Source organism: Balaenoptera borealis, assembly GCF_965194805.1.
Source record: "Balaenoptera borealis genome assembly, chromosome: 4".
In the NCBI taxonomy this organism is placed as follows: domain Eukaryota; kingdom Metazoa; phylum Chordata; class Mammalia; order Artiodactyla; family Balaenopteridae; genus Balaenoptera; species Balaenoptera borealis.
Window position 1 is genome coordinate 79,161,203 of NC_138861.1, and position 25,168 is coordinate 79,186,370.

General features: G+C 39.6%; 1 protein-coding gene across 9 annotated transcripts in view; it reads left to right on the forward strand.

Moving 5' to 3' along the window:
• TEC (tec protein tyrosine kinase) overlaps positions 1-25,168 on the forward strand; it is a 150,044-nt gene that overhangs the window by 100,835 nt on the left and 24,041 nt on the right. For all 9 annotated transcript variants that reach the window (XR_014244102.1, XM_082390592.1, XM_082390588.1 and 6 more), the window contains 6 exons: positions 9,536-9,640; positions 12,560-12,641; positions 13,303-13,431; positions 15,259-15,305; positions 16,488-16,663; positions 20,360-20,425. Coding sequence is in view for 8 of the 9 variants with exons in the window: in XM_082390592.1 (XP_082246718.1) it covers positions 9,536-9,640; positions 12,560-12,641; positions 13,303-13,431; positions 15,259-15,305; positions 16,488-16,663; positions 20,360-20,425 (605 nt within the window). In the remaining variant the exon portion in view is untranslated. The remainder of the gene's footprint in view (positions 1-9,535; positions 9,641-12,559; positions 12,642-13,302; positions 13,432-15,258; positions 15,306-16,487; positions 16,664-20,359; positions 20,426-25,168) is intronic.

Here is a 25,168-nt window from a genome sequence, read left to right on the forward strand (position 1 = left end):
ATTTCTTACTGAAATAAGAAAAATATCCATCAAATTTCTACTGTTTATGCTGTAATAGGAATTGAACCAGAGACAGATCACGTAAGGAGACTATAAGATTTTCAGCAGTTTAGAGTATCGAATTATTCCTCCTGCTGGAACAATGAGTATTGTGCCTAGCACTACAAATTTTTGGCATATATATATATATATATACACACACACACACACACACACACACACACACACACACACACACATATGTATAGTTTGAATATAATTACAAAATATTTTTTATCCCAAAGTAGAAAATAATTTACAGTAAATATTTTCTGGGGAAAAAAAACCAGATACAAATCTGCCTATGATACTTATGTGACTTTTATTATTTTATATTACTGAACTACTATCATTTTCACAGTGTAGCTACCTGTACCTAAACATGTATATAAGCATCAATATGACTAATATAACATTTGAAACTCACTAAATTCATTGTGCAGTTTGTAACACAAGCAGCAAAGAAAATGCTATTTTTAGTATTTAAGGAGTTTTGATATATGTATACACTTGTGAAACTATCACTACAATAAAATAATGAACATATCCATTACCCCCCAAAATTTTTTTTGATATATGTATATACTTGTGAAACTATCACTACAATAAAATAATGAACATATCCATTACCCCCCAAAATTTCCCCATGCTTTTTGTAATTCATACCTCCTCTTTCATTCCCACTGTCCCTAGGTAATCACTGATCTGATTTTTGACACTATAGATTAGTTTGCATGTATGAGAATTTTAGAATAAACTCATATAGCATGTACTCTTTTTAAAAAGCTAGCTTCTTTTACCTAGCATATTATTTTGAAATACATTCATCTTTTGTATCAATATTGCATTTCTTTTTATTACTGTGAGGTATTTCATTGTTTGTCCAGTCACCTGTTGATGGACATTTGGGTTGTTTCCAGTTTTCAATTAATACAAATAAAGCTTCTGTGAATATTCTTGCACAAGTCTTTGTGTGGTCAGATGCCTTCATTTCTCTCGGGTAAATACAGTGGCCGTATTTTTTAATCTCCGTGTCTCTTGTGCTTAGCACATTTTCTAGCATATACTAGATGCTCAGAAAATATTGTCCTAAGTAGTTGCTGGACTTTTCCTGCATTTCTGTGGTAATCAATAGATAGGACCTAATTACTTTAAAAAATAGCTTCTTTCTCTCTCTCTCTTTTTTTTTAACATCTTTATTGGAGTATAATTGCTTTACAATGGTGTGTTACTTTCTGCTTTATAACAAAGTGAATCAGTTATACATATACATATATCCCCATATCTCCTCCCTCTTGCGTCTCCCTTCCACCCTCCCTATCCCACCCCTCTAGGTGGTCACAAAGCACCAAGCTGATCTCCCTGTGCTATGCGGCTGCTTCCCACTAGCTCTCTATTTTACATTTGGTAGTATTTATAAGTCCATGCCACTCCCTCACTTTGTCCCAGCTTACCCTTCCCCTCCCTGTATCCTCAAGTCCATTCTCTACGTCTGCATCTTTATTCCTGTCCTGCCCCTAGGTTCTTCATAAACATTTTTTTTTTAAGATTCCATATATATATATATATATATATATATATATATATATATATATATATATATATATATATGTTAGCTTATGGTATTTGTTTTTCTCTTTCTGAGTTACTTCACTCTGTATGACAGACTCTAAGTCCATCCACCTCACTACAAATAACTCAATTTCGTTTCTTCTTATGGCTGAGTAATATTCCATTGTATATATGTGCCACATCTTCTTTATCCATTCATCTGTTTATGGACACTTAGGTTGCTGCCATGTCCTGACTATTGTAAATAGAGCTGCAATGAACATTGTGGTACTTGACTCTTAAAAAATAGCTTCTTAAAATATTGTTTTATTTCAAGAGACAGAGTGCTTCTGCTATCCTAGTTCCCTAGTTTGCTCTGCAGTGTTTTATGCATTATAGCTTAATTGTCTACTCCTAGGTTTTTTGAGTTCTTGGAGTATTTGTTGAATTCCTCTGAGGAGAGAGTGGAGAAATATCGCTATGTTACCTAAGGACACAGTGTAAAAGCCAGTAAAGTATTTAAAATATCTTCATTAAATCCTCTGATCTATTTGTGGGAAAAAAGGGTTTAAGTGCTGAAAAATTTTAGAAATCTTTTATCTAAAGGCAAAAAAATTATACTAATAACATATTAGTGATTGCGATGGGCCAGATATTGTGTCGAGTGCTTTATGAACGTATCACAATTAATCCTCACAATAATCTAGGAGATAAGTTATTTTAATATCCCCATTTTACAAATGAGGAAATAGAGACTAAATGAGGTTAATTAATTTGCATTGGGCCACAGAGCTGGCATTTAAATGCAGGTCTGCCTGACAATGAAGGTGTGCTCTCAACCATTATGACACGTTGACTCTGCTGTGTTAAAATATTAAACAATACTCAAAATATTTTGGCATTTTCAGTAAGTTAAGAAAAAGTCCACGTAGGTAAGTAAAGAGAGCCTAGAGTCTAGCAATATAGTCAATTGTTGTACATACTATTCACATAAATATTTCTAAAAGTTAATTGACTTGACAAGTTTCTTTCCTAATAACTTCTGACTTTGTATTTAAAGTCACTTTTGGGACTTCCCTGGTGGCGCAGTGGTTAAGAATCCACCTGCCAATGCAGGGGACACGGGTTCGAGCCCTGGTCCGGGAAGATACCACGTGCCGCGGAGCAACTAAGCCCATGCGCCACAACTACTGAGCCTGCGCTCTAGAGCCTGCGAGCGACAACTGCTGAGCCCATGTGCCACAACTACTGAAGCCCACGTGCCTAGAGCCCGTGCTCCGCAACAAGAAAAGCCACTGCAATGAGAAGCCCGCACACCACAACGAAGAGTAGCCCCTGCTCACTGCAACTAGAGAAAACCCGCGCGCAGCAACGAAGACCCAATGTGGCCAAAAATAAATAAATAAATAAATAAATAAATAAATAAATCTGTGACTCTGTTTAAAAAAAAAAAGAATTAAACTAGGTAAATCAGTTTTAGACTTATTTGAAAATACTTACATTAGTAAGTTTTGCTTTCAACTATAATAAAACATACCTGGTATTAATTTTTAGAAGTTCCCTTGGGTCGCAGAAGGGAGTTGGCATGAGGTTTGCCTGAAGTATAGAAAAATCATAAGAGTAAGTGATCACTCAGGGGGGAATAAAAACTTTAACTTTGAATACAGTGAAAAACTATCTCCAGAAACCTTATAATTATCTATATCAGCACAATCTTATATGAAGATTATTATGTGATTTTGAAAATGAAATTTTTTGCCTTCAGATTCCTTATAATTTATCCTGTTTTTATTCTGGATGTTATGTTAGAAACCATAATCTTCATAATTAAGCCATGCTTATGTATGTAACTACTGGCTTCTTAATGTTAAAGTACTCTTTTTATGTGTTTGTTTGTTTAGTGTAAAATCACTTTGTAAAATGTAAAGCCGCTATGTCAGTTATTATTATGAGCTGATTAAAAGGGAGGAAAACAATATTAGGATGCCACGTTTTTGGTTTTGCTTTCTTCTGTTTTTCACTAGAATTTCGTACTTAGCAAAGAGGGGACGTTTCATCACAGAATCACCAAGTTGGAAATGACTTTATTTTATTTATTCTACTTCTCCTGATACCAGAAAGATCTACATCAAAATTATTCCCAGTATCCACAAAAAAAAAAAAAAAAAGTCATATCCATCTTGAGGTTTTCTTTCTTTCTCATGATTAATGTGTCCTGCTGCACTTGAGGCCCATTCTTTTAACTCTGTTCTGAGTAGAAAGGGAAAAGAACCTTCGTGTATAAAATAGACCTTTGGCTCATTGGAGATTTTTGGTAGAATACATCATTTTCTTTCTTTTTTCAAGCGTTGACTAGAACTCTTTTAAGTCTCTCTCATGGTTCTTTGGCACCTCTGTGCCTTGCTGGCGGTAGAAGAAAGGAAGCCAGAATCAATCTTTAATCAATGTGGCTGAGTGAAGAAATGATCATGATGGAACACAGTGAATGGCAGTAGTAAGCTTTGGTGCTGTCCGTCTGCTGAGGACTGCAAGATCTAGGAATTCTATTTTATATTTTATTGTATATAACATATCTTTTGTCTGTATTCCCTGGATGGTCCCTTGTCACTAAACATGCCAGGTCAGCAGCCATCTTTGGGTTTGTATTTATGGTCTGTTTTAATTGTTGTGTCCTATGGAGAAAGAACAGAGGCTGACTGAACACTAAACAATTTAGTGGGACCAAATGGAGGCCTAATGATAGGCTGACAGCGTGTGTGCCAACAGATGTGCGTACTTCGATAGTTGGAAGTAAGAGAGGGGAGGAAGAGGCCGTCACGTGGCACACAGTCTTGCAAGCCTGAGGACGCCAGACTAACTGGTTTGGGGAGAGGGATTCAATTCTAGCAAACACCCCAGCTGTCACATTCAAGTAAGCTGTTAGTTTAAATCTTATTTATTGTCCAGTTTGTTTGCATTTAACTTGTGAACTCTTAACAATCTTATAGTTGTTAAGAGTTATAAGCATGAGAAATTTCCACTGAGTTTATGTTTGTACTTAGTTAAGTGGTGTCAAGTTACTAAAGTGTACGTGGCACTTAAGAATTCAGGGTTGGAATTAAGAGTTCAGGTCCTGGTTTGTTGTATGACTTTCGGCCAGTTAATTATACCCTTTAAGTCTTGATTTCTTCATCTGTAAAATGGGGTGACAAGAGTTCCCATAATTATGTGAAGATTCATTGAGTTACCATGTGAGAGGTGCACATAGTGCCTGGCTCAGAGTGAATGCTCTGTAATTGTTAGGTTTTGACATAAGATAATTTTCTTTTTCTAAAATAAGAGTCCAGAAATATTCAGGCTTGAGAGACCGGGAGTCAGGTAAAAGCTTTTGTGATTTTGAGAGATCTGAGTTCAGTTCTGGTTCAGCCTCTTAGCCAGTCTTGTTACCTCTCAGATGCTCAGTTTCCTAACAATTTCCCAGGGTTGTTGTGAAGACGAATTAATAGTAAATGCTGCCATTTAGGGAGTGACTTCCTTGTGCCAGACACTGTACTGAGCACCTACGTACCTTATCTTTATTCCTGCTTATAGCTTAGTGAAGTGAGGAGTATTATCCTATTCCTGAAGACAGAGGAACTGAGAGAAGGCAGAGCGTGGCTGGACTCAGGATCTGCCTGCCTCCAAAGCTCATGCCCCCGACCTGAGGTCCCTTTGCAATGCACAGGTGATTCATCCAGTAGATTTCTTCTGTGGCAGGCAGCTGGGAATAGCCACATTAGGAACAAAAGTTGTGATATAAGGGAAAGGGAGGGATCCTTGCAATACTGGAGGGAAACGCTTACTGCGTGTAATGGGTCTCAGGATGCCTTGGGAGAGGGGTGTAGAAAGGAGGACCTGAGGCTGGTGTTCTGTAGATACACCTGAGGCCAGCCCTGGATATTTGTATACAATTATAAAAATTTAGTTTAATTTAGGATTGTTATTGATATTTTTAAAAGTATTTTAATTCTGGAAATTAAAGGAAAACTGTGTATCTTGTAAGACTTGCCCAGGGGCAGGATCTCTTTCACCTAAATCCCAGTCCTACTATTCAGTTGATGTGTGGTTTTAAGCAAGTCATATTTCATCTCTTTGTCTAGTTTCCCCATTTAAGCTGGTTTACAAATGGGTGAAATGGCCATTACTTACCTCTTCCTAATTTGGTCTCAAATAACCATTTTGGTGTCCTTTCCTACACTTTCCCTGAACCACCCTGAACTTCAGCCACAGGGAATTTCTTTCTGTTCCCTAAATCAGTGCTTTGTTGTTTTTGCTGCCTGAATTCTCTTCTCCACTTTCTCTAAAGAAAAACTCCTACTTATCCTTTAAAAACCAAAATATCATTTCCTCCCCAAAACTACCCCAGCTTTTCCTGGCCCAATCACTGCCTCACTCCATAGCGTACCATGAGCGCATGACTTCATCTTTATTTGATTATGAATCACTCCCCTCTTCCCGTTCCACCTACCATATGATTGTGAATTCCTCTTGAGGGAACCCTCAACCCCCTTCCATAACGTTGAAGCTGCAGCACACAGTGCTGTGCTTGGTGTCTGATCAGTGTTTGCTGGCAGGATAGGTAAAATAATGAATGGCCAACTTAAGTGTGAACCTTTATCTGCAAACTTCATAGCAAAGTATTTGGATTAATAAGCCCAAATATTAGCATAATACAATATATTATATATCATGGAACATGTATTTAGGGGGCATAAACCAGCCCAGTATACCAGTCATCTCAAACTTTCCTGTGTGGATTGACTGGCATCTGACAGCTGCTTTTAGTCGCAGGGGCAAGTGGTGAGTGGAGACAGGCATCTTAGAAGCCGACCACAGTCTGCTTCTCAAGAAAGAGAGCCGGTAGGTGATAAATGACCCCAGAGCAGTGTCTGGAAAAACTCCATGATGTCAACAGGGATTTTCTCCAGAGTTGGGGGATTTAGGGTCGTTTGATTTTCTTTGTGCTGTTAGTATTTTCTAAGGTTTCTACGGTGAACACGTGTGACTTATTAATAGGAGGATGGCGCTCTGGCAGTTTCTTTTGCACACTAGCTGGCATAGGCCCAGGAGCAGGGTAGGTGACCCTGTCTGACCAGACCCTTTGGCAACTGTGCAGCAGGCTCTTTACAAGCTGGCCCCTGCTCACCTTTCCATCCTGCCTCATGTACCCTGTGCTTCAGCCATACTGACCTTTATTTTCTACTTATTTATGTGGCAAACACTCATAGATATGATACTGCAGGTCACTCTTCTAAGCACTTTGCAAATACTAACTCATTTAACTCTCATAACTATCTAATAGTATCTATGAAGTGGATACTATTATTATTCCTATTTTATAGATGAGGCAACCTAGGTCATTCTGGAATATGTTTTTCATCCCATGTGCTGTGCTGGTCATTCCCTCCCTATGATATTATCGGAATTTCCTTTCAGAAATTATCGTGTAAGTCTTGGTTCCTCTGTGTTCTCTTAGCATCTTTTTTATATTCAGCACTTACTACGTTGGATGATAAAGTTGCTGTGTATGTCTCTCCCACAGGTAAACTTGGGCAAGTGACTTAATTTTTGTTTCTTCCTTCTGTAAGATGTGTCTAATAACACTTATCTCACAGAGGATCTGAGGATTAAATGGCACAATATTTGGACTGTATGCTCAGGATATGAGCTTTTCCTATATGGACTTGATATAGTCCTTGACACAGTTGCTGGCACAGAACAGGTGTTGTCCTGTGGGAAACTGAGTGGGAGGGATAGAAGGAAAGCCTGGGTGACCCAAAGTCAAAGCCACTGCAGGAGAAGAGAGTGGAGCAGCCCCGAATGCCTTGTAACAGCTTGAGCAGAAGACAGCTGAGCGAAGGCTGTTGGGTTTGGTCATTGGTGGTGTTTTTGAGAACAGCTTTAGCAGCTGTGACGAGAGGGGCGGCGGATTGCAAGTGGTTAAGGAGGAGTGGGTGGGAAGGAAATGAAGACTGATGGTGTAATCATCTCTGTCTCAGCAAGGGAAGAGCAGAGTTAGGGCAGTAGCAGGGCCAGAAGAAGGTTCTTGGTATGGATGGCAGAGGCCTGAAGGTGTCTAGGCAGGAGAAGTAAAAACCTTAGAAGAGCGTGGGTGGAGAGAATGTTCCTCTCCCTATTGTGGCTGAAGCTCAGGCCATGCTCAGAATCCAGGTTGCCCCCTCAGGGACTTGGCTGCATTAATTTTGTCACCTGTTTGCAGCTGGGGCATCCAAGGTCTGGGGAGCTTTAGGATCCCAGCTTTCAGTTGGGATCCTTGGGTAATGTGTTTAACCTGTCTGAGCTGCAGTTTCCTCATCTGTAAAATGAGAATTTTGTGAGCATGAAAGGAAATGACATCTGTTAAGTGCCACTACGGTGTCCTTAGCTGTTGTGTCCTTTTAACCTTCTCACAGAGGCAGGATGAAAGAGAAGAAAAAAGGGTAAATCTTAGGGTGCTTTAGACCCGCAGAAGGAAGAAGTTGCGGGTGTGCTCCTGGGCCAGCTGTTCTCTTCTCCATGAAGTAGGGGAATGGGAAGGGTTTGTAGCCCTGATGAGACTGGTGGGCTTCATGGAGGCCACCAGGTTCTCTCCACTAGAGATACACAGAGGACCTGAGGACAGCAGCGAAGGCCTGGCTAAGCACAAAGAGGACAGTTAGGATTGTTTCGTGACCTTCTGCAGCCAGGCATGCATGAGTCGAAAAAGGTGTGGGTAGAACTGGGGGCTGACGGAAATGCCGGGGGTACCGGGATTCGTGTGCTGGGGGGTGGGAGGCAGGGAGAGAGAGACAGGGGGAGAGAGGGAGGGTGGGAGGATGCACTGGTGAAATGACAGCCAGACGCCACATGGGAGCTGATGGCCTGGGAGGGTTGGCAGGTCTGAAGGTCACATGGTGACATTGAGGATGCAGAGCTGGTTACTGGGAGCAGGATAGGGACCCCAAAGGTTGTGGCCAGGGGGGAGTTTCAAAGCATTAGATGAAGCAATTTTGAATGACTAGGTCCAGGGGAGGGCTGGGTCACCCAAAATAATCCAATGTTCTTCATCTTCATTTCTCTACTTCTCTTCTGTTCTTTGTCATATGACTATCTACACCCCCTCCTAAAATAACCTTAGTCTTTATACAGCTTTTTGTGTGGGATGTATCGGTTAATATAATTCAGTAAACATTTTTTAATTTCTTCATTGTATTTGTAATAATTTTTAATGGATATGATATATCAAGTTATCTTTGCACATACTACTTTGTATCTTCCGGATTTTTCCCTGGGATAAATTCTCAGATGTGAGATTAAAGTGCTCAAGAGTGTGAATGATTCGGAGGAGGGAGTCTTGGTATGTCATTAGTTACTTGCTGTAGGGAGATTTGCATTGAGCGGGGAGGAAGGGCAATAGGGAAGAAAAAAAAAAAAGAAAAAAGAAAATTCAAATATAGACTCTGAATGGAGGCTTTGTGTGAGCGCCCTATGTCCATCTCACATCCTCCTGAGTTCCGTGTGCTGGAGTGGAAGATGTAACTGGTGGAGTTTGCGTTTGTGATTGAGTGCTTGGTTTGGTCTCTGATGCTTTCTTTTTCGGGGGAGAGGGGATGGCTGTCATGAAGAAGTTGAAGAAGTTACAGTGTGTGTCTGAGAGGAAGGCACAATCAAAGGGACTCCTTTCTAAACAGATCTAGAGCTTTTGGAGGAGGGCAAGGACAGAGCAATTTCATCTTTGGAAATTAAAGGACTTAATTATTTTGATTACAATCCTCATAGTGTTAGTATTTTGAATAATTTTAACAATATAGGGAGACATGATTTAGATAATTATTAAGGAAATTGTAATATTTTGAATCAATGATTTTTTGAAACAAATATTATTATTAATAACATTTTTTCCTTAACATGATTGGAATGGTTCTCTCTTTTTTTTTTCTTTTAACAGAAAAAGTACAGAAAGGGATGTATTGATGTGTCAAAAATCAGATGTGTGGAAATAGTGAAGAATGATGATGGTGTCATTCCCTGTCAAAATAAATATCCATTTCAGGTGAGCTGGCATATTTTTGTGACAGTGAAATTCTGGGCTTTTAGTCATGCTTACTATTTGACATTAGTGTTTCCTGTCATTGCTTTGTTGATTGATTTCTTTCAGCTTTGTTGAAGTATAATTCACACATAAGAATTGTATATATTTAAGGTGTACGATTTGATGTTTTGATATATGTAAACATTGTGAAATATCGCTACAATCAAGCCAATTAACATATCCATCACTTCACATAGTTGCCATTTTCTTTTCTTCCCTTCTTTTTTTTTTTTTTTTGGTGGTGAGAATACTTAGCTACCTTCTTAACAAATTTCAAATATGCAGTATTGTTAACTGTAGTCCCCATGCTGTACTTTAGGTCTCCAGAACTCATTCATCTTGCATAACTGAAACTTTGTACCCTTTGACCAACATCTCCCCATTGCCCCCCTTCACCTGCCCCTGGCAACCACTTTTTTGCTCTCTGTTTCTAAGAGTTTGTTTAAAATTCTACATCTGAGGTCATGTAATGTTTCTCTTTCTGTGTCTGGTTTATTTCGCTTAGCATAATGTCCTCCAGGTTCATCCATGTTGTTGCAAGTGGATGGATTTTCTTTTTTAAAGCTGAATAATATCCCACTGTGTGTATGTGTGTGTGTGTATCAATTGTCTTTATTTATTCATCTGTCTGCGGACATCTCCTCATGTTTACCAACCCTGAGGCTCTCAGAACCCTCTCCTTTTTGGGTTTTCATAGAGGCTTTGTTACATGGGCATGATTGTTTACATCATCGGCCATTGATGATTGAACTCAATCTCCAGCTCCTCTCCCCTCCTCAGAGGTGGGGGGTAGTGGGACTGAAAGTTCCAACCCTCTAATCACAGGGTTGGCTTCACTGGCAACCAGCCCCCATCCCTAGGGGCTCTCCAGTAGTCACCTTATTAGTATAACAAAAGACACCTGTATCATTCTCAGCACAGGAAATTCCAAGAGTTTTCTAGGAGCTCTGTGTCGGGAACCAGGGTAGAGACCAATATATATTTCTTACGGTGAATCACAGTATCACAGGTGTGAAAGTCATGGGCCAAATGAGGCAACTACAGCCCCACGTCCCTCATAGAGCTTTATCTTTACTTCTTTATCACATCTCATTTTCTGTCTTGTAGTAAGGTATTTGATTTATTTTTGTATCTCATGTAGTCCCAGCAAAGTGCTAGTTGGATGAGTTAATCACTGAGCAGAATATAGCAGTATTTGTTCTATGGTGTTCCCATTGCTGTTTGACTGCACTTATTTGATTAAAGTGAATGAGAAGGGATTGTCAACAAAAAATTAGTCAGTCAATCTAAGAAAGAAATGGAAAATTTTATTCAAGCCAAATTTGAGGATTATAACCTGGGAAGAGAATCTCAGAAAGCTCTGAGAACTATTCTGCCCATTAGAAGTCAAGACACAGTTATGTAAGTTTCTTGAGACAGAGGGCTGGACATCGTGTGACGTATTATTGACAGTTTACATATTCCAGATCTAAGCGGCATCACAGTGGGTCATGTGACCCCTTACAAGATCAGGAAGGATCAGGAATGCTATCTTTTAAGGAGTGATTGCTGCTAGGAGAATGTTGCTCTTTAGGGTTGAGCAGGTATTTCTGCTGATGGGGAGGTTTGGTGATGCATAATAGAGTTATACAATGCACAATGCGGGGAGAGAGGAGGCCAAAGAGCAGAGAAGAATTTTTTGTTTAAATTTCTCTTGTCTTGCCATAAAAATATGACTTTTATTCCACAAGATTATCTATTGAATATGGTCAGGAACAGCCAATTATTGATGAAAGAGCTATCTGTGTTCAATCCAGTGACATGGTAAAAGGAGGTTTCTAGCCAGATTTGTTTTTTGGGTTTTTTTTGTTTTTTTTGTTTTTGGCCGCAAGCAGCTTGCGGGACCTTACAGGACCTTAGTTCCCCAACCAGGGATCCAACCCGGGCCCCCCACCCCCACCCCCGCGGCAGTGGAAGCACAGAGTCCTAACCACTGGACCACCAGGGAAGTCCCCAGATACTTTTTAGTCAATTGGGGTGTTTCCACCTTGTGACTGACCATCAAGGGTAAAGTGATAGACCAAAGACAAAATTCTTGGGTTAGTTTCCCATGCTTAATTTTATTCTTAATATTAAGAATATTAAGAATAAGACTGTTCAATTGCTCACCTGGAGGTACCTCTGAAAGAGGTACTGTGGTTAAAAGTTTGGGCTCTGGAGTCAGGATCCTGGCTTTCTGGATGACCAGCCAAATGCTGATGGGCAGGTAACTTAAGGGGCACCATTTGCAGTGCATTCTATGTGAATAGTGCCTCTGGGAGTTATCTAGAATTGGGGTGTCTTGGATAGGCCTTAGTCTCCTCCTCTGTAAAATGGAAATACTAATACCTTGATGGTAGGATTAGTTGAATTAATGTCTGTAAAGCACAAAGTATAGAGTTGGGGTGGTCAGTGATTAATTAAGCTACCTACTGCAGTTATTTATAGTGGCAAAAGGAAGGTATAGGAGTGATGTTGAAAGAGTAGTCCATTCATCTCAAATATTATTCAGAAAAATATTCGATTGGAATAGTCCCTGTTATACCAAGTTTACTTAAGGAACTTTAGTTAATTAGATCGCAAGAAATAACCAGATTGGCAAAGCATCCTGGCCTCTGTATATATTTTTTTTCTGTAAAAGCACAGTCCTTTGTAAAATGTGTATCCCACTGGATGGAGACATGAAGAAATAGATGTGCTTTTGTAAGAAGGGAATGTAGGTTCTTTGGATCGGAAGTAATTGACTTTTGGTCAATCATTTCAGAATCCTTTATTGATGCCTGTGGTACCAAGGGCTCTGTGCTAGCCAAGAGTGCTGTGTCTAAGCTTTTCTCACCTGTTCCGTCTTTTGTCTTATTTCAGGTTGTGCACGATGCTAACACACTTTACATTTTTGCACCTAGTGCACAAAGCAGGGACCAGTGGGTGAAGAAGTTAAAAGAAGGTAAAACTCATATAATAAAATATTAATCTGTACATAATTTCAGAATATAACATTGTTGTCACTAAGACAGAGATACGGCTAGTGTATCTTGCATTTATAATCTTTTAATCTACAGTAAGTGTTTCTCCAAGAACATTCTCTGTTACTGTAAGTGACACATGTTGAAGTTAACTTCCTTTTTTATAATCTGGTTCCTTCTAGTGGCATATACATAGTTTTTAAGAAGAACGTGCTTTCATTTAATGTGTAATACATTTGGAGGTGACTAAGCACCGGGCTTTTATGGTAACAGGATTTGGTATTTTCTAAGAAATTGTCTATGTAGTCAACATTTGATGTGGATGAATTGACTTGTATGTAAAGTATACTAATCAATGATTTGACCTGCATAATCCTCATCGCTTTTTCTGCAGAACAAAATGGTGGTGGGCTGACTTTTGTGTTTATCCATCATGGTGTAGCAGAGGTCACTTCTGTTAACAAGGGTGCCTCACCAAAAAAAGAGGTGAAAGAGAACTCCGTGGATTTTCTGAATGCTGGATTATATGTTATGAGGGTTTCCTCATAATAAACATAGTATTTGAGAAAGAATGATCAACAGGAAACATTCTGTTATCTCTGTTTTATTTCACTCATCATTTAATGTGTCTATGAATTACAGAAATAAAGAACAACAATAATATTATGATTAAATACCATCCTAAATTTTGGGCAGACGGAAGTTATCAGTGTTGCAGACAAACTGAAAAACTAGCACCTGGATGTGAAAGATATAATCTGTTTGAGAGTAGTAAGTATTCATTTTATTCTGTAGTTATATTGTGTTCAGGATGTACATACTGTTGGTATTATTGGGAGAAAGTGACATGATTTTGATTTTGATGTTGGTTAAATATGGCCTTCACACTTTCTAGCACAGTGTAAATGTAGGGTAGGTGTATTTTTGTAAGAATAATTTTATTTAGTTAGCAGTAGGGCCATCTCATGGAATCAGAAGGTCTGTTTTTGGGAATTTTTATCACAATATGAAAGCCTACTAAAAATGACTCTGTTAAAAGTGTGAGCCTAATGTAGCACCATCAGCAGCTTTTCTCTTTTTTTTAAGCTTTACTGAGGTATAATTAACAAAATTGTAACATATTTAAATTTTACAATGAGATGACTGGATATACTTATCTATCCATTGGAAAGGGTTCCTCCCATTGAGTTAATAAACACATCCATCACCTTGCGTGTTTACCTTTGTGGGTGTGTGTGTGTGTGTGTGTGTGTGTGTGTGTGTGTGTGAAAACATTTAAGTTCTACTCTCTTGGTAAACTTCAGTTATACACCACAGTGCTATCAACTATAGTCACCATGTTATATGTTAGATCCTCAGACCTTATTTATCTTTTTTTCCTGCTCTCTATATATTTTAATTGAGTTGTAATTAACATACCTTATTCATCTTATAACTGAAAGCTTGTACCCTTTTAGTAACATCTCTATTTCCTCCACCCCCCATCCCCTGGCAACCATTTTTCTACTCTCTATTTCTATGAGTTTGACTTTTTTTTTTTTTTAAGCTTCCCCATGTAAGTGATACCATGTGGTACTTGTCCTTCTTTGTCTGGCTTATTTCACTGAGCATAATGCCCTCCAACTTTATCCATGTTGTCACAAATGACAGGATTTCCTTCTTTTTCTAAGGCTGAATAATATTCCATTCTCTATATGTATATGCCACATTTTCTTTATCTAGTCATCTGTTGATGGATGCTTAGATTGTTTCTATACCTTGGCTATCGTGAATAATGCTACCATGAACATGGGAGTGCAGCTATCTCTTTAAGGTATTGATTTTGTTTCTTTTGTGTATATACCCAGAAGTGGGATTGCTGGATCATATGGTAGTTGTATTTTTAATTTTTGGGGGAACCTCTATATTATTTTCCATAGTGGCTGCATCAATTTACATTCCCACAAGCAGTGCACAAGGGTCCCCTTTTCTCCACATCCTTACCAGCATTTGTTATCATGTGTGGTTTTTAGAATTGCTATCCTAATATGTATAAGGTGGTATCTTATTGTGGTTTGACTTGCATTTCCCTAATGATTAGTTATGTCGAGCACCTTTTAAGGTACCTATTGGCCATTTGTATGTCTTTAAAAAAAGTGTCTGTTTAGGTCCTTTGTCCACTTTTAATTGAGTTATTATTATTATTTGTTTTAACTATTGAGTTGTATGAATTCCTTGTATACTTTGGATGTTAACCCCTTCTCAGATATGTGGGTTGCAAATATTTTCTCCCCTTCTGTTGGTTGCCTTTTCATTTTGTTGAGGGTTTCCTCTGCTGAGCAGAAGCTTTTTGGTTCTGAGGTAGTCCCATTTGTTTACAGTGAACAAGACACGGCCCCAATCCCTGCGGCATTTACAGTCTGTTCAAGAAGGCAGAAATACAAACCGGCTTTAATAGCATTTTAAAAAATCTGTTCTAAAATAGTATTACAAGCAAAATGCACCAGAGTGAGAGAGTCTGAGTGGACTTCCTGTTATGGGTTCATTTTTACTTTTCCTTAAAACTATCAATCATTGGTAGACGGCATTTTGACCTATTTTTGTCGTTGTCATTTTCAGGTGTAAGAAAAGCACTACCTCGAGCACCAGCACCGGAAACAAAGAAGGTAAGCTGGTCTTTAACGTTTGGAAACATCTGCAGTTTATTAAGTATGTTTATGTTCATTCCTGTGGTGCTGCTCCCTGCAAGGGTCACGTCGGAAATGGATAGACTATGGCTCACTTGATTTGTTTCTTTTTTGGTGTCAAATAATATCAATTTAATTGTATCAGATATTATCATCTGGCATTCTGCCTGTATTTTGGCTTCGAGAATTATACAAGAGGCATGGGACTTTAAAGGAATATTTCAGTCTTAAGACCCCAGTATTATGACAAAGGAGTGACTGTGAATAGTGGAGTATGGTAGAAAACACATGTACTTTGCACTCAGGAGGAGCCTGATCCAGCATGAATCTGAGATGGGTGACTTTGGGTGGGATACTTCAGCCATTGTTTCCTCAGTTGTAAAATGGAAATGATATACTCTACTTCATGGGATTAGTATTAAGAATAAATGAGACTACAGATGAACTTATTTACAAAACAGAAACAGACTCACAGATGTAGAAAACAAACTTATGGTTACCAGAGAGGGAGGGGGATAAATTAGGAGTTTGGGATTAGCAGATACAGACTACTATATATAAAATAGATAAACAACAGGGTCCTACTGTGTAGCACAGGGAACTGTATTCAATATCCTGTAATACACCATAATGGAAAACAATATGAAAAAGAATATATACTGAATCACTTGGCCGTACATGAGAAACTAACACATTGTAAATCAACTATACTTCAATTAAAAAAAAATGAGAAACAGCATGCTAGCTAGGTACTAAGAGTGTGCCTTGCACACAGCAGGCACAAAGCAGTGCAGATTCCTTTGAGTGGGCGGAGACCTGACAGAAGTAGTTCTGCTTTTCCCCACTGAAGGCCATTAAATGGTGGGTCTGCCTTTAGTCCTCCTGGTTTCTGCTCACGTTACCCTTGCCTCTCCCTGGAAAGCTAGTCCTGACACTGAGCAGAAGCCGTTTGATGTTGAAAGACAGCTTTTGCTCTTGTCCTAGCTTCTAAAACCCATGAGAGGTCCAGTAGCATCAATATCATCAAACTCATGGTGCGGGTTCACCAGATTATCTACGGCAGACTTTATACTGTGGGGACGTGCGCATTGCTTGGTGTTTTACTGCACACCCAGTTTCAAACAGAAGACTAAACTTTTATATGTTACCTCCTTTTCTTAGCGAAGGCCTCCCCCACCAATTCCACCTGAAGAAGAAGGTAATAGTGAAGAAATAGTTGTAGCCATGTATGATTTCCAAGCGACAGAAGCACATGATCTCAGATTAGAGAGAGGCCAGGAGTATATCATATTGGAAAAGAATGATGTTCATTGGTGGAGAGCAAGAGATAAATATGGGTAGGTATTCCTTCTCTGTGGGTGATACACAGTGGGTGGCTGGGAGTTAAATACTGAGTGAGAAGAGGATAACCTGTAACTGTTATGTAATGAGACTAGTTCAGCGGCCATAAATGAAAATATATGTTATTACTTTGCAGTAACACAATGTATTCTTAGTAGTGACTCAATAAATATAAATGAATCAACCGCTCCTTTCCAGAAATTAGAATCCATTACACCGGTCTCTTTCTCATCCATTGTATGTCTCATTGGATTGTTTGATCTTGGGGGAAATTACATTTTAGGTCCCTTCCCCCCGCACCCCACCCCCAAGATAAAGTAATCTTAGATTTGTCTAAGAGAGAGAGAATGTGTATGTGTGTGTTTGTGTCTGTCTTTCTGTCTATATGTATGTGCATATGTGTCTATGTCTAAAATACATTCAAGAAATTTAAAAACAAACATTATTTATACAAAATAATTTAGGATTTAAAGAGAATAGTCCTTTCAACCTTATTATTGGTAAATAATGGGTAAATGTGGATAAACATAGGGGATGAGTCTTAGGCTTCGTTAAGAAAGCTCTGTGTCCTGTGCTTACCTCTGAAATATAATCCTGTTTATATTCTGAGTTCCTGTGGGTAGGAAGAGGAGGACTCTTTTGTCCTGCCTGGTTAGAGCATGTCTGCCCTCCAAGTCTGCTTTCTCACCTCCTGTCCCACCCCGAGTTCCAATTCTCTGTTCCTCAGGTCACTTCTGGAGAAGCAGTGGAAGCCCCTGGTTTGGGCAGGGTCCGTGTCTTCTGTTCACTTCTCAGCAGTGGTAGATCTCCTGAGTGCTGGTTTGCTGTGCATTATTACCTTTTTGGAAACCTTTTAATCTGTGTTTACAAGAAGGTCATCACTGCTTTTTTTTTGCCAAACACTGTAGAAGATTGATTTTTATTTTTTATTATAGACATTTTCAGATATCCAAAAAGTACATGATAGTATAATGGAGCCTCTTGTCACTTGACTTCAGAAATTACCAACATTTGGCCAGTCTTGACTGTAAAATCTTCCCAACTGTTTTTTCTCAAGTATTTAAAACTAAATTCAAATCATCATGTCATTTCACCCCTAAGTCTAACCGCTAAAGATTTTTTTAAACAACTGCTGTGTCATTATCGTACTTAACAATAAGTTAAAAAACATCATCTGTAGGCTTTCCCGCAACATTTTCAGGACTAGAAGAAGAGTACAAATAAAAGCCCAGATATCATATGTTTAAATATTTAGAAGTTATAAGTCAAGCTAACAAACTGGTAAATAAGATATAATTTATCCTCCAGCTTGACAAACATACATACCTTCAAAATGACAAGGAAGGCAAGGTTTGGATTGGAGTTCCATGCCAGAATGCGATAGTGCACAGAGGGCCAGCTCCCTGAGGTGTCTCCCTTCTCTCTTCCCTTCTGCCCTGGGCTCCATCTCACACGTACCATGTGAATCTCCCAGCCGTACCTCCAAACTCTGTCCACATGATTTGCAAAAGCCACCCCCCAACTCGGTCACTCCTTGGACCTGGGCTGGAGTGGGTGCACACAATCAGCATCATTTGCTTTCCAAAGGATGAAACCCATTGGAAAGGCCCATGTAGGGCTTGGTAGTGGGCAGAGAATTCTGGGGCCCTAGTTATGCAGATGATGGTCCAGAGGAGGGCTGAGGGATCATGGGCTTTAACATCCTCTCGAAAGTGTGAGGTCAGAGCAGGGACCCTCTGGCCCAGGTGGAAGGATAGTACCAACTCTGTAATTCTGGTTTCCCTTGATTAGCTCTAATCTGTATTTTACAGTTTAATCAAGATTAAAACAAGGTCCACACATTGCATTTTGGCTGATAGGTCTCACGTCTTTCTTTTATTCTATAACAATCCCTAGCCTTTTTTTTTTCTTCTCATTTTTGATTTATTGATAAAACCAGGTTATTCTCTCTATGAAATGAGCCACAATCTAGATTAAGCTGTTTGCTTCCACATGGTGTCATTTAATATGTATCTGTGTCCTGTGTATCTGGTTGTTCCGCTTCTGATGATGCCAGGATTACTCATTGGTTCAGGTGTCAACATTATCCCTCCATCATAAAGTTCTTTATCAGTGTTTCACCTAATGATTTTGGCATCCATTGATGATTATTGCTTAGATCCATTATTTCATTAGGGATAGCAAAATGGTGATTTTTCTAATTCTGTCATTCCATCTGCATTTATTAAATCTCTAAAGAAGAACTGCCTCATGAACCAGTTCATTTAGTTCATGCAGGAAAGGCAAGATACATTTTGGATTCTTATCTTTTACCAACTTTTCAGAATAATGAGTTGATGACCAAGCTTCCTCTGTTGATAACAATGGTAACCAATAATGTTTTGTGTTATTATAGATGCTTATCTATTTGGTTTCAGTCTATTGCAGTCATCATTCTTTTTGCTTGAATTGTCCCATCATGGGTCAGTGGTAGCTATTTTTGACTGGGGACGTTTTTAGTGTTTCTCAGCTTCCCTGCTTTCTGAATAAAATAAAATAGCTCACGTGCATCTTGTATTTTTCCTGGCCAAACCTGCAATTTGCCATTTCCCCAAGGAGTTCTGGCTCCTTGTAGTAAGAAGCAATATTTAGAGACAACAGCTGGGGTGCTTGGATTCTAATTGCTGCTGGATTGTGGTTGCTTCTAGGCCTTTCTCCGTGCAGCAGAGCTACATATATGCACTGGTGTGTGTGTGTGTGTGTCTGTGTGTGTGTTATGAGTTCTTACTGATAGTTCAAATTCAAATTTAAGATTACAAGGTTTTTACTCAACTTAGAAATTTTATACATGTATCTCTCTTATGCTGAAATTCTTGGCTCCAACCAAGATTTTACCTGATATGATTGCTCCTTAAACTGTAATGTGCATAGGAGATAGGAGTCATCTGGGGTAAAATCAAAGATTCCGTAGGCCCACATAGGTCTTCTCAGTTCAGATCTCTTGGGGGTATGACCCAGGAATTTGCTTTGTTTTTTTTTTTTTTTTTTTTTTGGTTGTGCACCACGCGGCTTGCAGAATCTCAGTTCCCTGACCAGGGATCGAACCCGCACCCAGTGCCTTGGAAGCACAGAGCCTTAACCACTGGATTGCCAGGGAAGTCCCGGAATTTCCCTTTTTAACAAGTGACCTGATGATACTGGTGTAGATGTCAGGCATTACCCTCTGTGAAACAATGCACTACACAGACTGTTGAGGTATTGGAGTGATGGGTGTTTTTATCCAACACTTCAACTTTTCTGAAGTAGTGGTTTCTTTAAAACATCCCAAGAAATTGTGAATTCAAAAGAAGCATCATGGAATATTAGGAAGGGCTCTGAACCTAGTCACAAGTTCAGAATTCAAGTTATGGCCCTGTTGCTGGCTAGCTTTGAGACCTTGAGAAAGTCTCTCAACCTTTCTAAGCCTTAGTTTCCCCACCAAAAAGTGGGTACAGTAATGCCTGCCTACCTCAGAATTTTTGTAAGGATCAAATGAGGAAGTCCTTTGTGAAGCATCAAATACTATAGCTATATTTATTTATTGGGGGTCAGCTAGTCTTTCTTATAAGCTTTAGGCAATTTTATACTTTATTCCGGAAAGGCAGTAATTTTTCTTTTAGTACTCTCTCAGTAAAATAATTTCAGTTTATCTAAAGTACTTTTCTTATTTCTAGGAGTGAAGGATATATCCCAAGTAATTACGTGACAGGAAAGAAATCAAACAACTTAGATCAATATGAGTAAGTAAAAGGTTATTTTGTGAATGTGGAGAACTAGAAAATGTTTTTATTTTCCTAATTATGTAAGACATTTTGGAGATTAATGGTTATCTTTCATTATCTTTGGAAGGATGTACTAACTTATCCTTAACTTAGTTGTCTAGGATGGTAAATAGACATTGTGAGAATTAGTTTCTATAATACACTTTACCTGAAGGTACTATGTGTGAATAGAATTACAGAAGTGAATATAATTGAATTGATTTTAAACGAATCATAGCTTTAGCTGACTTTGAAATACAGCTCATTGTTCATTCATTCAGGAAATCAAAATACAGTTTCCCAGAGTGGCCTTTAAAAAAACATTTGATTGTTTCTCTTTTCTAACTATAATTACAATATGTGATTATTGTTTTAAAATTCTTTGAAAATATGAAAAATGTTAGTAAGAGAAATTATTCAGAAATCAACTAGAGTTGACCCCTGTCAACATTCATATATTTCCTTTCAATCTTTAGAATCATGCTGTATATACTGTTTTATATCCTGTTTAATTCACTTAACAGTATATTATGAGTGTGAGTATTTCCTCATGCCATTAAATGTACTTCGAAAACATTTTAATAATTGCATTATATTTCATTCAGTCGTGAATTCTTCAAATGTTTACTGAGACCTTAGTGTGTATCAGGCACTGTGCGAGGCCTTAAGGGGTACAACCAGACATATGGCACATGGATGTGCAATAATTTATATAATCATTTCCTTATTTGTGTGGCATTATGTTGTTTAGGCATCTTTACTATGTAAAAATACTGGGATACCTCTTCCTGCTTATTGTCTTAAACTAGATCTCTAAAAATCTACGTACTGAGCTAAAGGCTAGTTATGAACTTCTTAAGACTCCTAATCATGCTGTGAAATTACTTTTCAGAGAAAACAATGGGCTGCTGTTTATATGCTCACTAACAGTGCATGGCCAGGTTTTAGTGAGAGGCTCATATATACCAAATATATATGAGCCTTTTGTGGTCATTCTGAGGTGGTGTATTGACGCTTCATTCACTTCTTTAAAAACAACACTGTCACCACCACCACCAACACAAAGCTGTTTCCTCTGTCCATGTTACTTCCTGTAATGTGAGTGTACCTTAAAAGTCTAGAAAAGGATTAACAGATTCAAAAGTCATAGCACTCGGTGGTGTGACCCCCTCAAAGTTGTTTTAGAAGTAGGTGAGGGTATACAAAGCATGTAACTAAAATAGTGGTTTTGTTCTTGAATACATTTTAGGAAAATAGAGTAAATCCTTAGAATTAGGGAAGATGCTAAAAGGTAAAAGCTTGGACCTGATTTTAAGGGGATCTGACCGAGAAGTAACTGGTGATTTCAGGAGGGATGTGCTTGGAAACCAGATAATCCTTATCTAAATGTGAGAACTCCCCTTATGACTCATGGGATTACAAATAAGGGTTTTAGGAAGTTTATGATTCATTGCCATGCAATTTTTGGGTGTCTGACTCCACCTCGGCATGAGCAAGTGAACTTGCTGTGGGAGTCCCCTCAGCCAGCTGCCCAGGGAGTGGGGATTCCACGTGGCGTGGCGCCAGCCCTGACTGGATGAGGAAGGAAAAACCTGTTCTCAGTGCTGACAGTCACTCCTGCTGTCTTTCCACTCCACTGTTGGTGTTGGATTTTGCTAAAGCCCATCCTGTAACACGTCTTAAATGTCTCCAGGGTTAAAAAGCCTTTTGCCAGCTGCTGAATCAAGAGCCCTTCTGCTGTTTGTTTCGGGGCAGGAGGAGTCCGGGCAATGACTGTCCACTGGGCTGGGCTCAGGACTGGCAGCCTGCAGCTCCCAGGGCCGTCAGTACCCTAGTTCCCACCTCCACACCCAGGTCCCAGTTGGAGGGGGACAGGACCATCAGAAGTGCTGCAGGAAAGAAACTGGGCTCGTTGTGGTGGTCAGTAAGCTGTTCTTTTTTTTTTTTTAATTTATTTTTTTTTGGCTGTGTTGGGTCTTCGTTTCTGTGCGAGGGCTTTCTCTAGTTGCGGCGAGCGGGGGCCACTCTTCATCGCGGTGCGCGGGCCTCTCACTATCGCAGCCTCTCTTGTTGCGGAGCACAGGCTGCAGACGCGCAGGCTCAGTAGTTGTGGCTCATGGGCCCAGTTGCTCCGTGGCATGTGGGATCTTCCCAGACCAGGGCTCGAACCCGTGTCCCCTGCATTGGCAGGCGGATTCTCAACCACTGCACCACCAGGGAAGCCCCAGTAAGATGTTCTTGATGGACGCATGTTAAAGGAAGAAGGTGACAGGAATGCAAGAACCCTTAGAACAGGAAAAGTCTAGGACAAGGCTTTGCGTGGGTGATCCAGGAGGCAAGGGCCAAAGTGAGAACCAGCAAAGATTATTTAGCTCATTGGTTGGTTGGTTGGTTGTTTTCAATTTTTTGTTAGTTTATACCTGTTGCCTCCTTTTTCTAATTTACCCAACCCACCCTCTCCAAGAAGCTTGGCCAGGATCCATCCTTTCCAGAAGGTTGTCCCCAAAGTTGCTTTCCCCTCTATTCAGACAGCACTATGAAGTCCTGTCCCTCTGGAGTGTTTGAAGTGACTAGCCAATCTGAAACCCTCATTCCCATTAGGGTTTTGATACCTAAGAATGGAATGACAAGCTACTTACAAATCCTGGACGTTCTTTCTAGAAGTATATAGTTCCTTCATCAGGGGAAGCTAACTAACCTCCAACAGGCATTTCTGTGCCGGGCTCGTGGGCGACGCACGCGGGCTGGCGTCTGGGCGGCAGCTCTCCGGCTCACCACGTGTGCATCGTTCTTCCCGACAGGATGCGTTCAGCAGAGCCACTCTTGTCTTTCCCTCCTTGCCTGGTGGTAGGTATCATGGAAGAGGAAGAGAAGCCACAGAGAACCATTAGGAAATACTCACCACGAGATGACTCAGCTTTTGATTTGTTCATCACTCCTTCCTCCTTTCCTTTCTTCAACATACCCTTCAGGGTCTGAGTTTATATCCTAGGGAGGAAAACATCCTTTCTGGGGAAACTGCAAATACCATACAAATGACCACTTAGAATAGGATTTGTGCTGTGGATTTTTTTTTTTTCTTTCCTTCTTTTATCCCTTCCCAGGAGCTTGAATATACCAAGTGAGGAAAGGACCTTTTTCTTTCTCTGGGTATCTTATATCGAATTTCTCTTGAGAGCCACAATCTAGCTTTACTGATTTCTTGCATCTGAACGTGAGCCTGAACCTCCATCGCTTACTCTCACTGTGAAGATGTGGGCTTGGATCTCCTGTGATTAATAAAGAGAATTTTTTTTTCAATCTTTCAGGTCCTGTTGGTTTATAATGCATAATGAGAGCTGCAGCTACCTTTTCTAATTAACTTTTATGATTGTTTTTGGTATCCTGACAAATATTTCTCCTATCAATGGGAAAGCTTTAGGGACAGAATCCATTCTGTTCTCCTCATTTATTTTATTTCTCAGTTACATTCAGAAATTGATCAGAATTTAAATTTGCAATTTTGTTGAACTTGGTCTCAGTTCATAAAGTGGGGTCCACAACAATGAGATCTTAATACCCACAATCCTGAGACCTGGTTAATCACTTCAGGCTCCAAATAAAATTGGAGCTTTTGGCTTGTGTGTAAATTGTGTTTTTGACTTGTGTTGAGATTATAATTTGTGTTTGTCCACTCCAACTGCATAAAAGAATCCAGACCAAAAATGATCTTGTATTTTCTTCTTTGTATTTTTCCCTTCCTCAGTCAGGGAAGGCCTTTGTATTCGCTTGTCTCGGGGTGTTTGCTGGGCCAAAAGCAGGTGCTGTTTCTTTTATAAAAGGCTGAGGCAGTGGTGGAAACTTCACGGGTTTAGAGGGGCCAAGCTGGTTTCATAACATTGGAATCCTTGGGAAATAGGACTGTGATGGAGGGTTCTCTGCCCACTAAAGTCCATCTAGAACAAACCACACAAAACAAAACAAAAACCCAAGTTTAAAGCCGACAGTCTGAGTTCATCTTCTTTGGCCAACTTGCTCATAATCCCCTGGAGAGCTCGGGTTGGGGGAAGCAGGAAGAGGGAGACCTCTGAGGATGAGGTGGGAGATGGCAGTATCCATCTTTCCTTAGGAAAGATTTCTCAAGGGTTAAGCAGGGGCACCGATATGCAGGGGCTTGGCACAGAGTGGTGGGAGGGCAGGTGCCACTGCTTGGCCCTGGCGGAATTCCTACAGTAGACCTTCGGAGGGCTGCCAGGGGTCAGGGCTTTGCTGGAACCAGTAAGTCTGGAAGACCCAGGAGGCCTGCTCTTCTGTTTTGCTCTGTTTCTTTCAATACTTGGGACCTTCGTGAAATTTGCAGGGGAGGCTTCATGATGATTTGAGATGAAATCTACTGCCTATTGGTGGGATGGGGGCTTGGGATTAGATTTAATTGGAATCCAAGACAATAACGTGGTGACATTTCCTGCGTATTTGAGTCAGTGGGGTAAAATTCATTCTTGCTGTTATTATAATAGTTAAAAATTAGAAATGATTTTTATGTTAAATAATGAAGAATAGCTTAAATAAATTATGGCACATCCAGACCGTGATGCGCAGGACTACATTGCTTTGCAAAGGTGTGTATCATATACCGTTATATGAAAAATTCAGGTTCTGATATAGCAAGTGTAGCTTGACCTCACTTTAATAAAGAAAATAAGAATGTCGGCGTACATATGTGTCTTCATAAAAACATGGGTA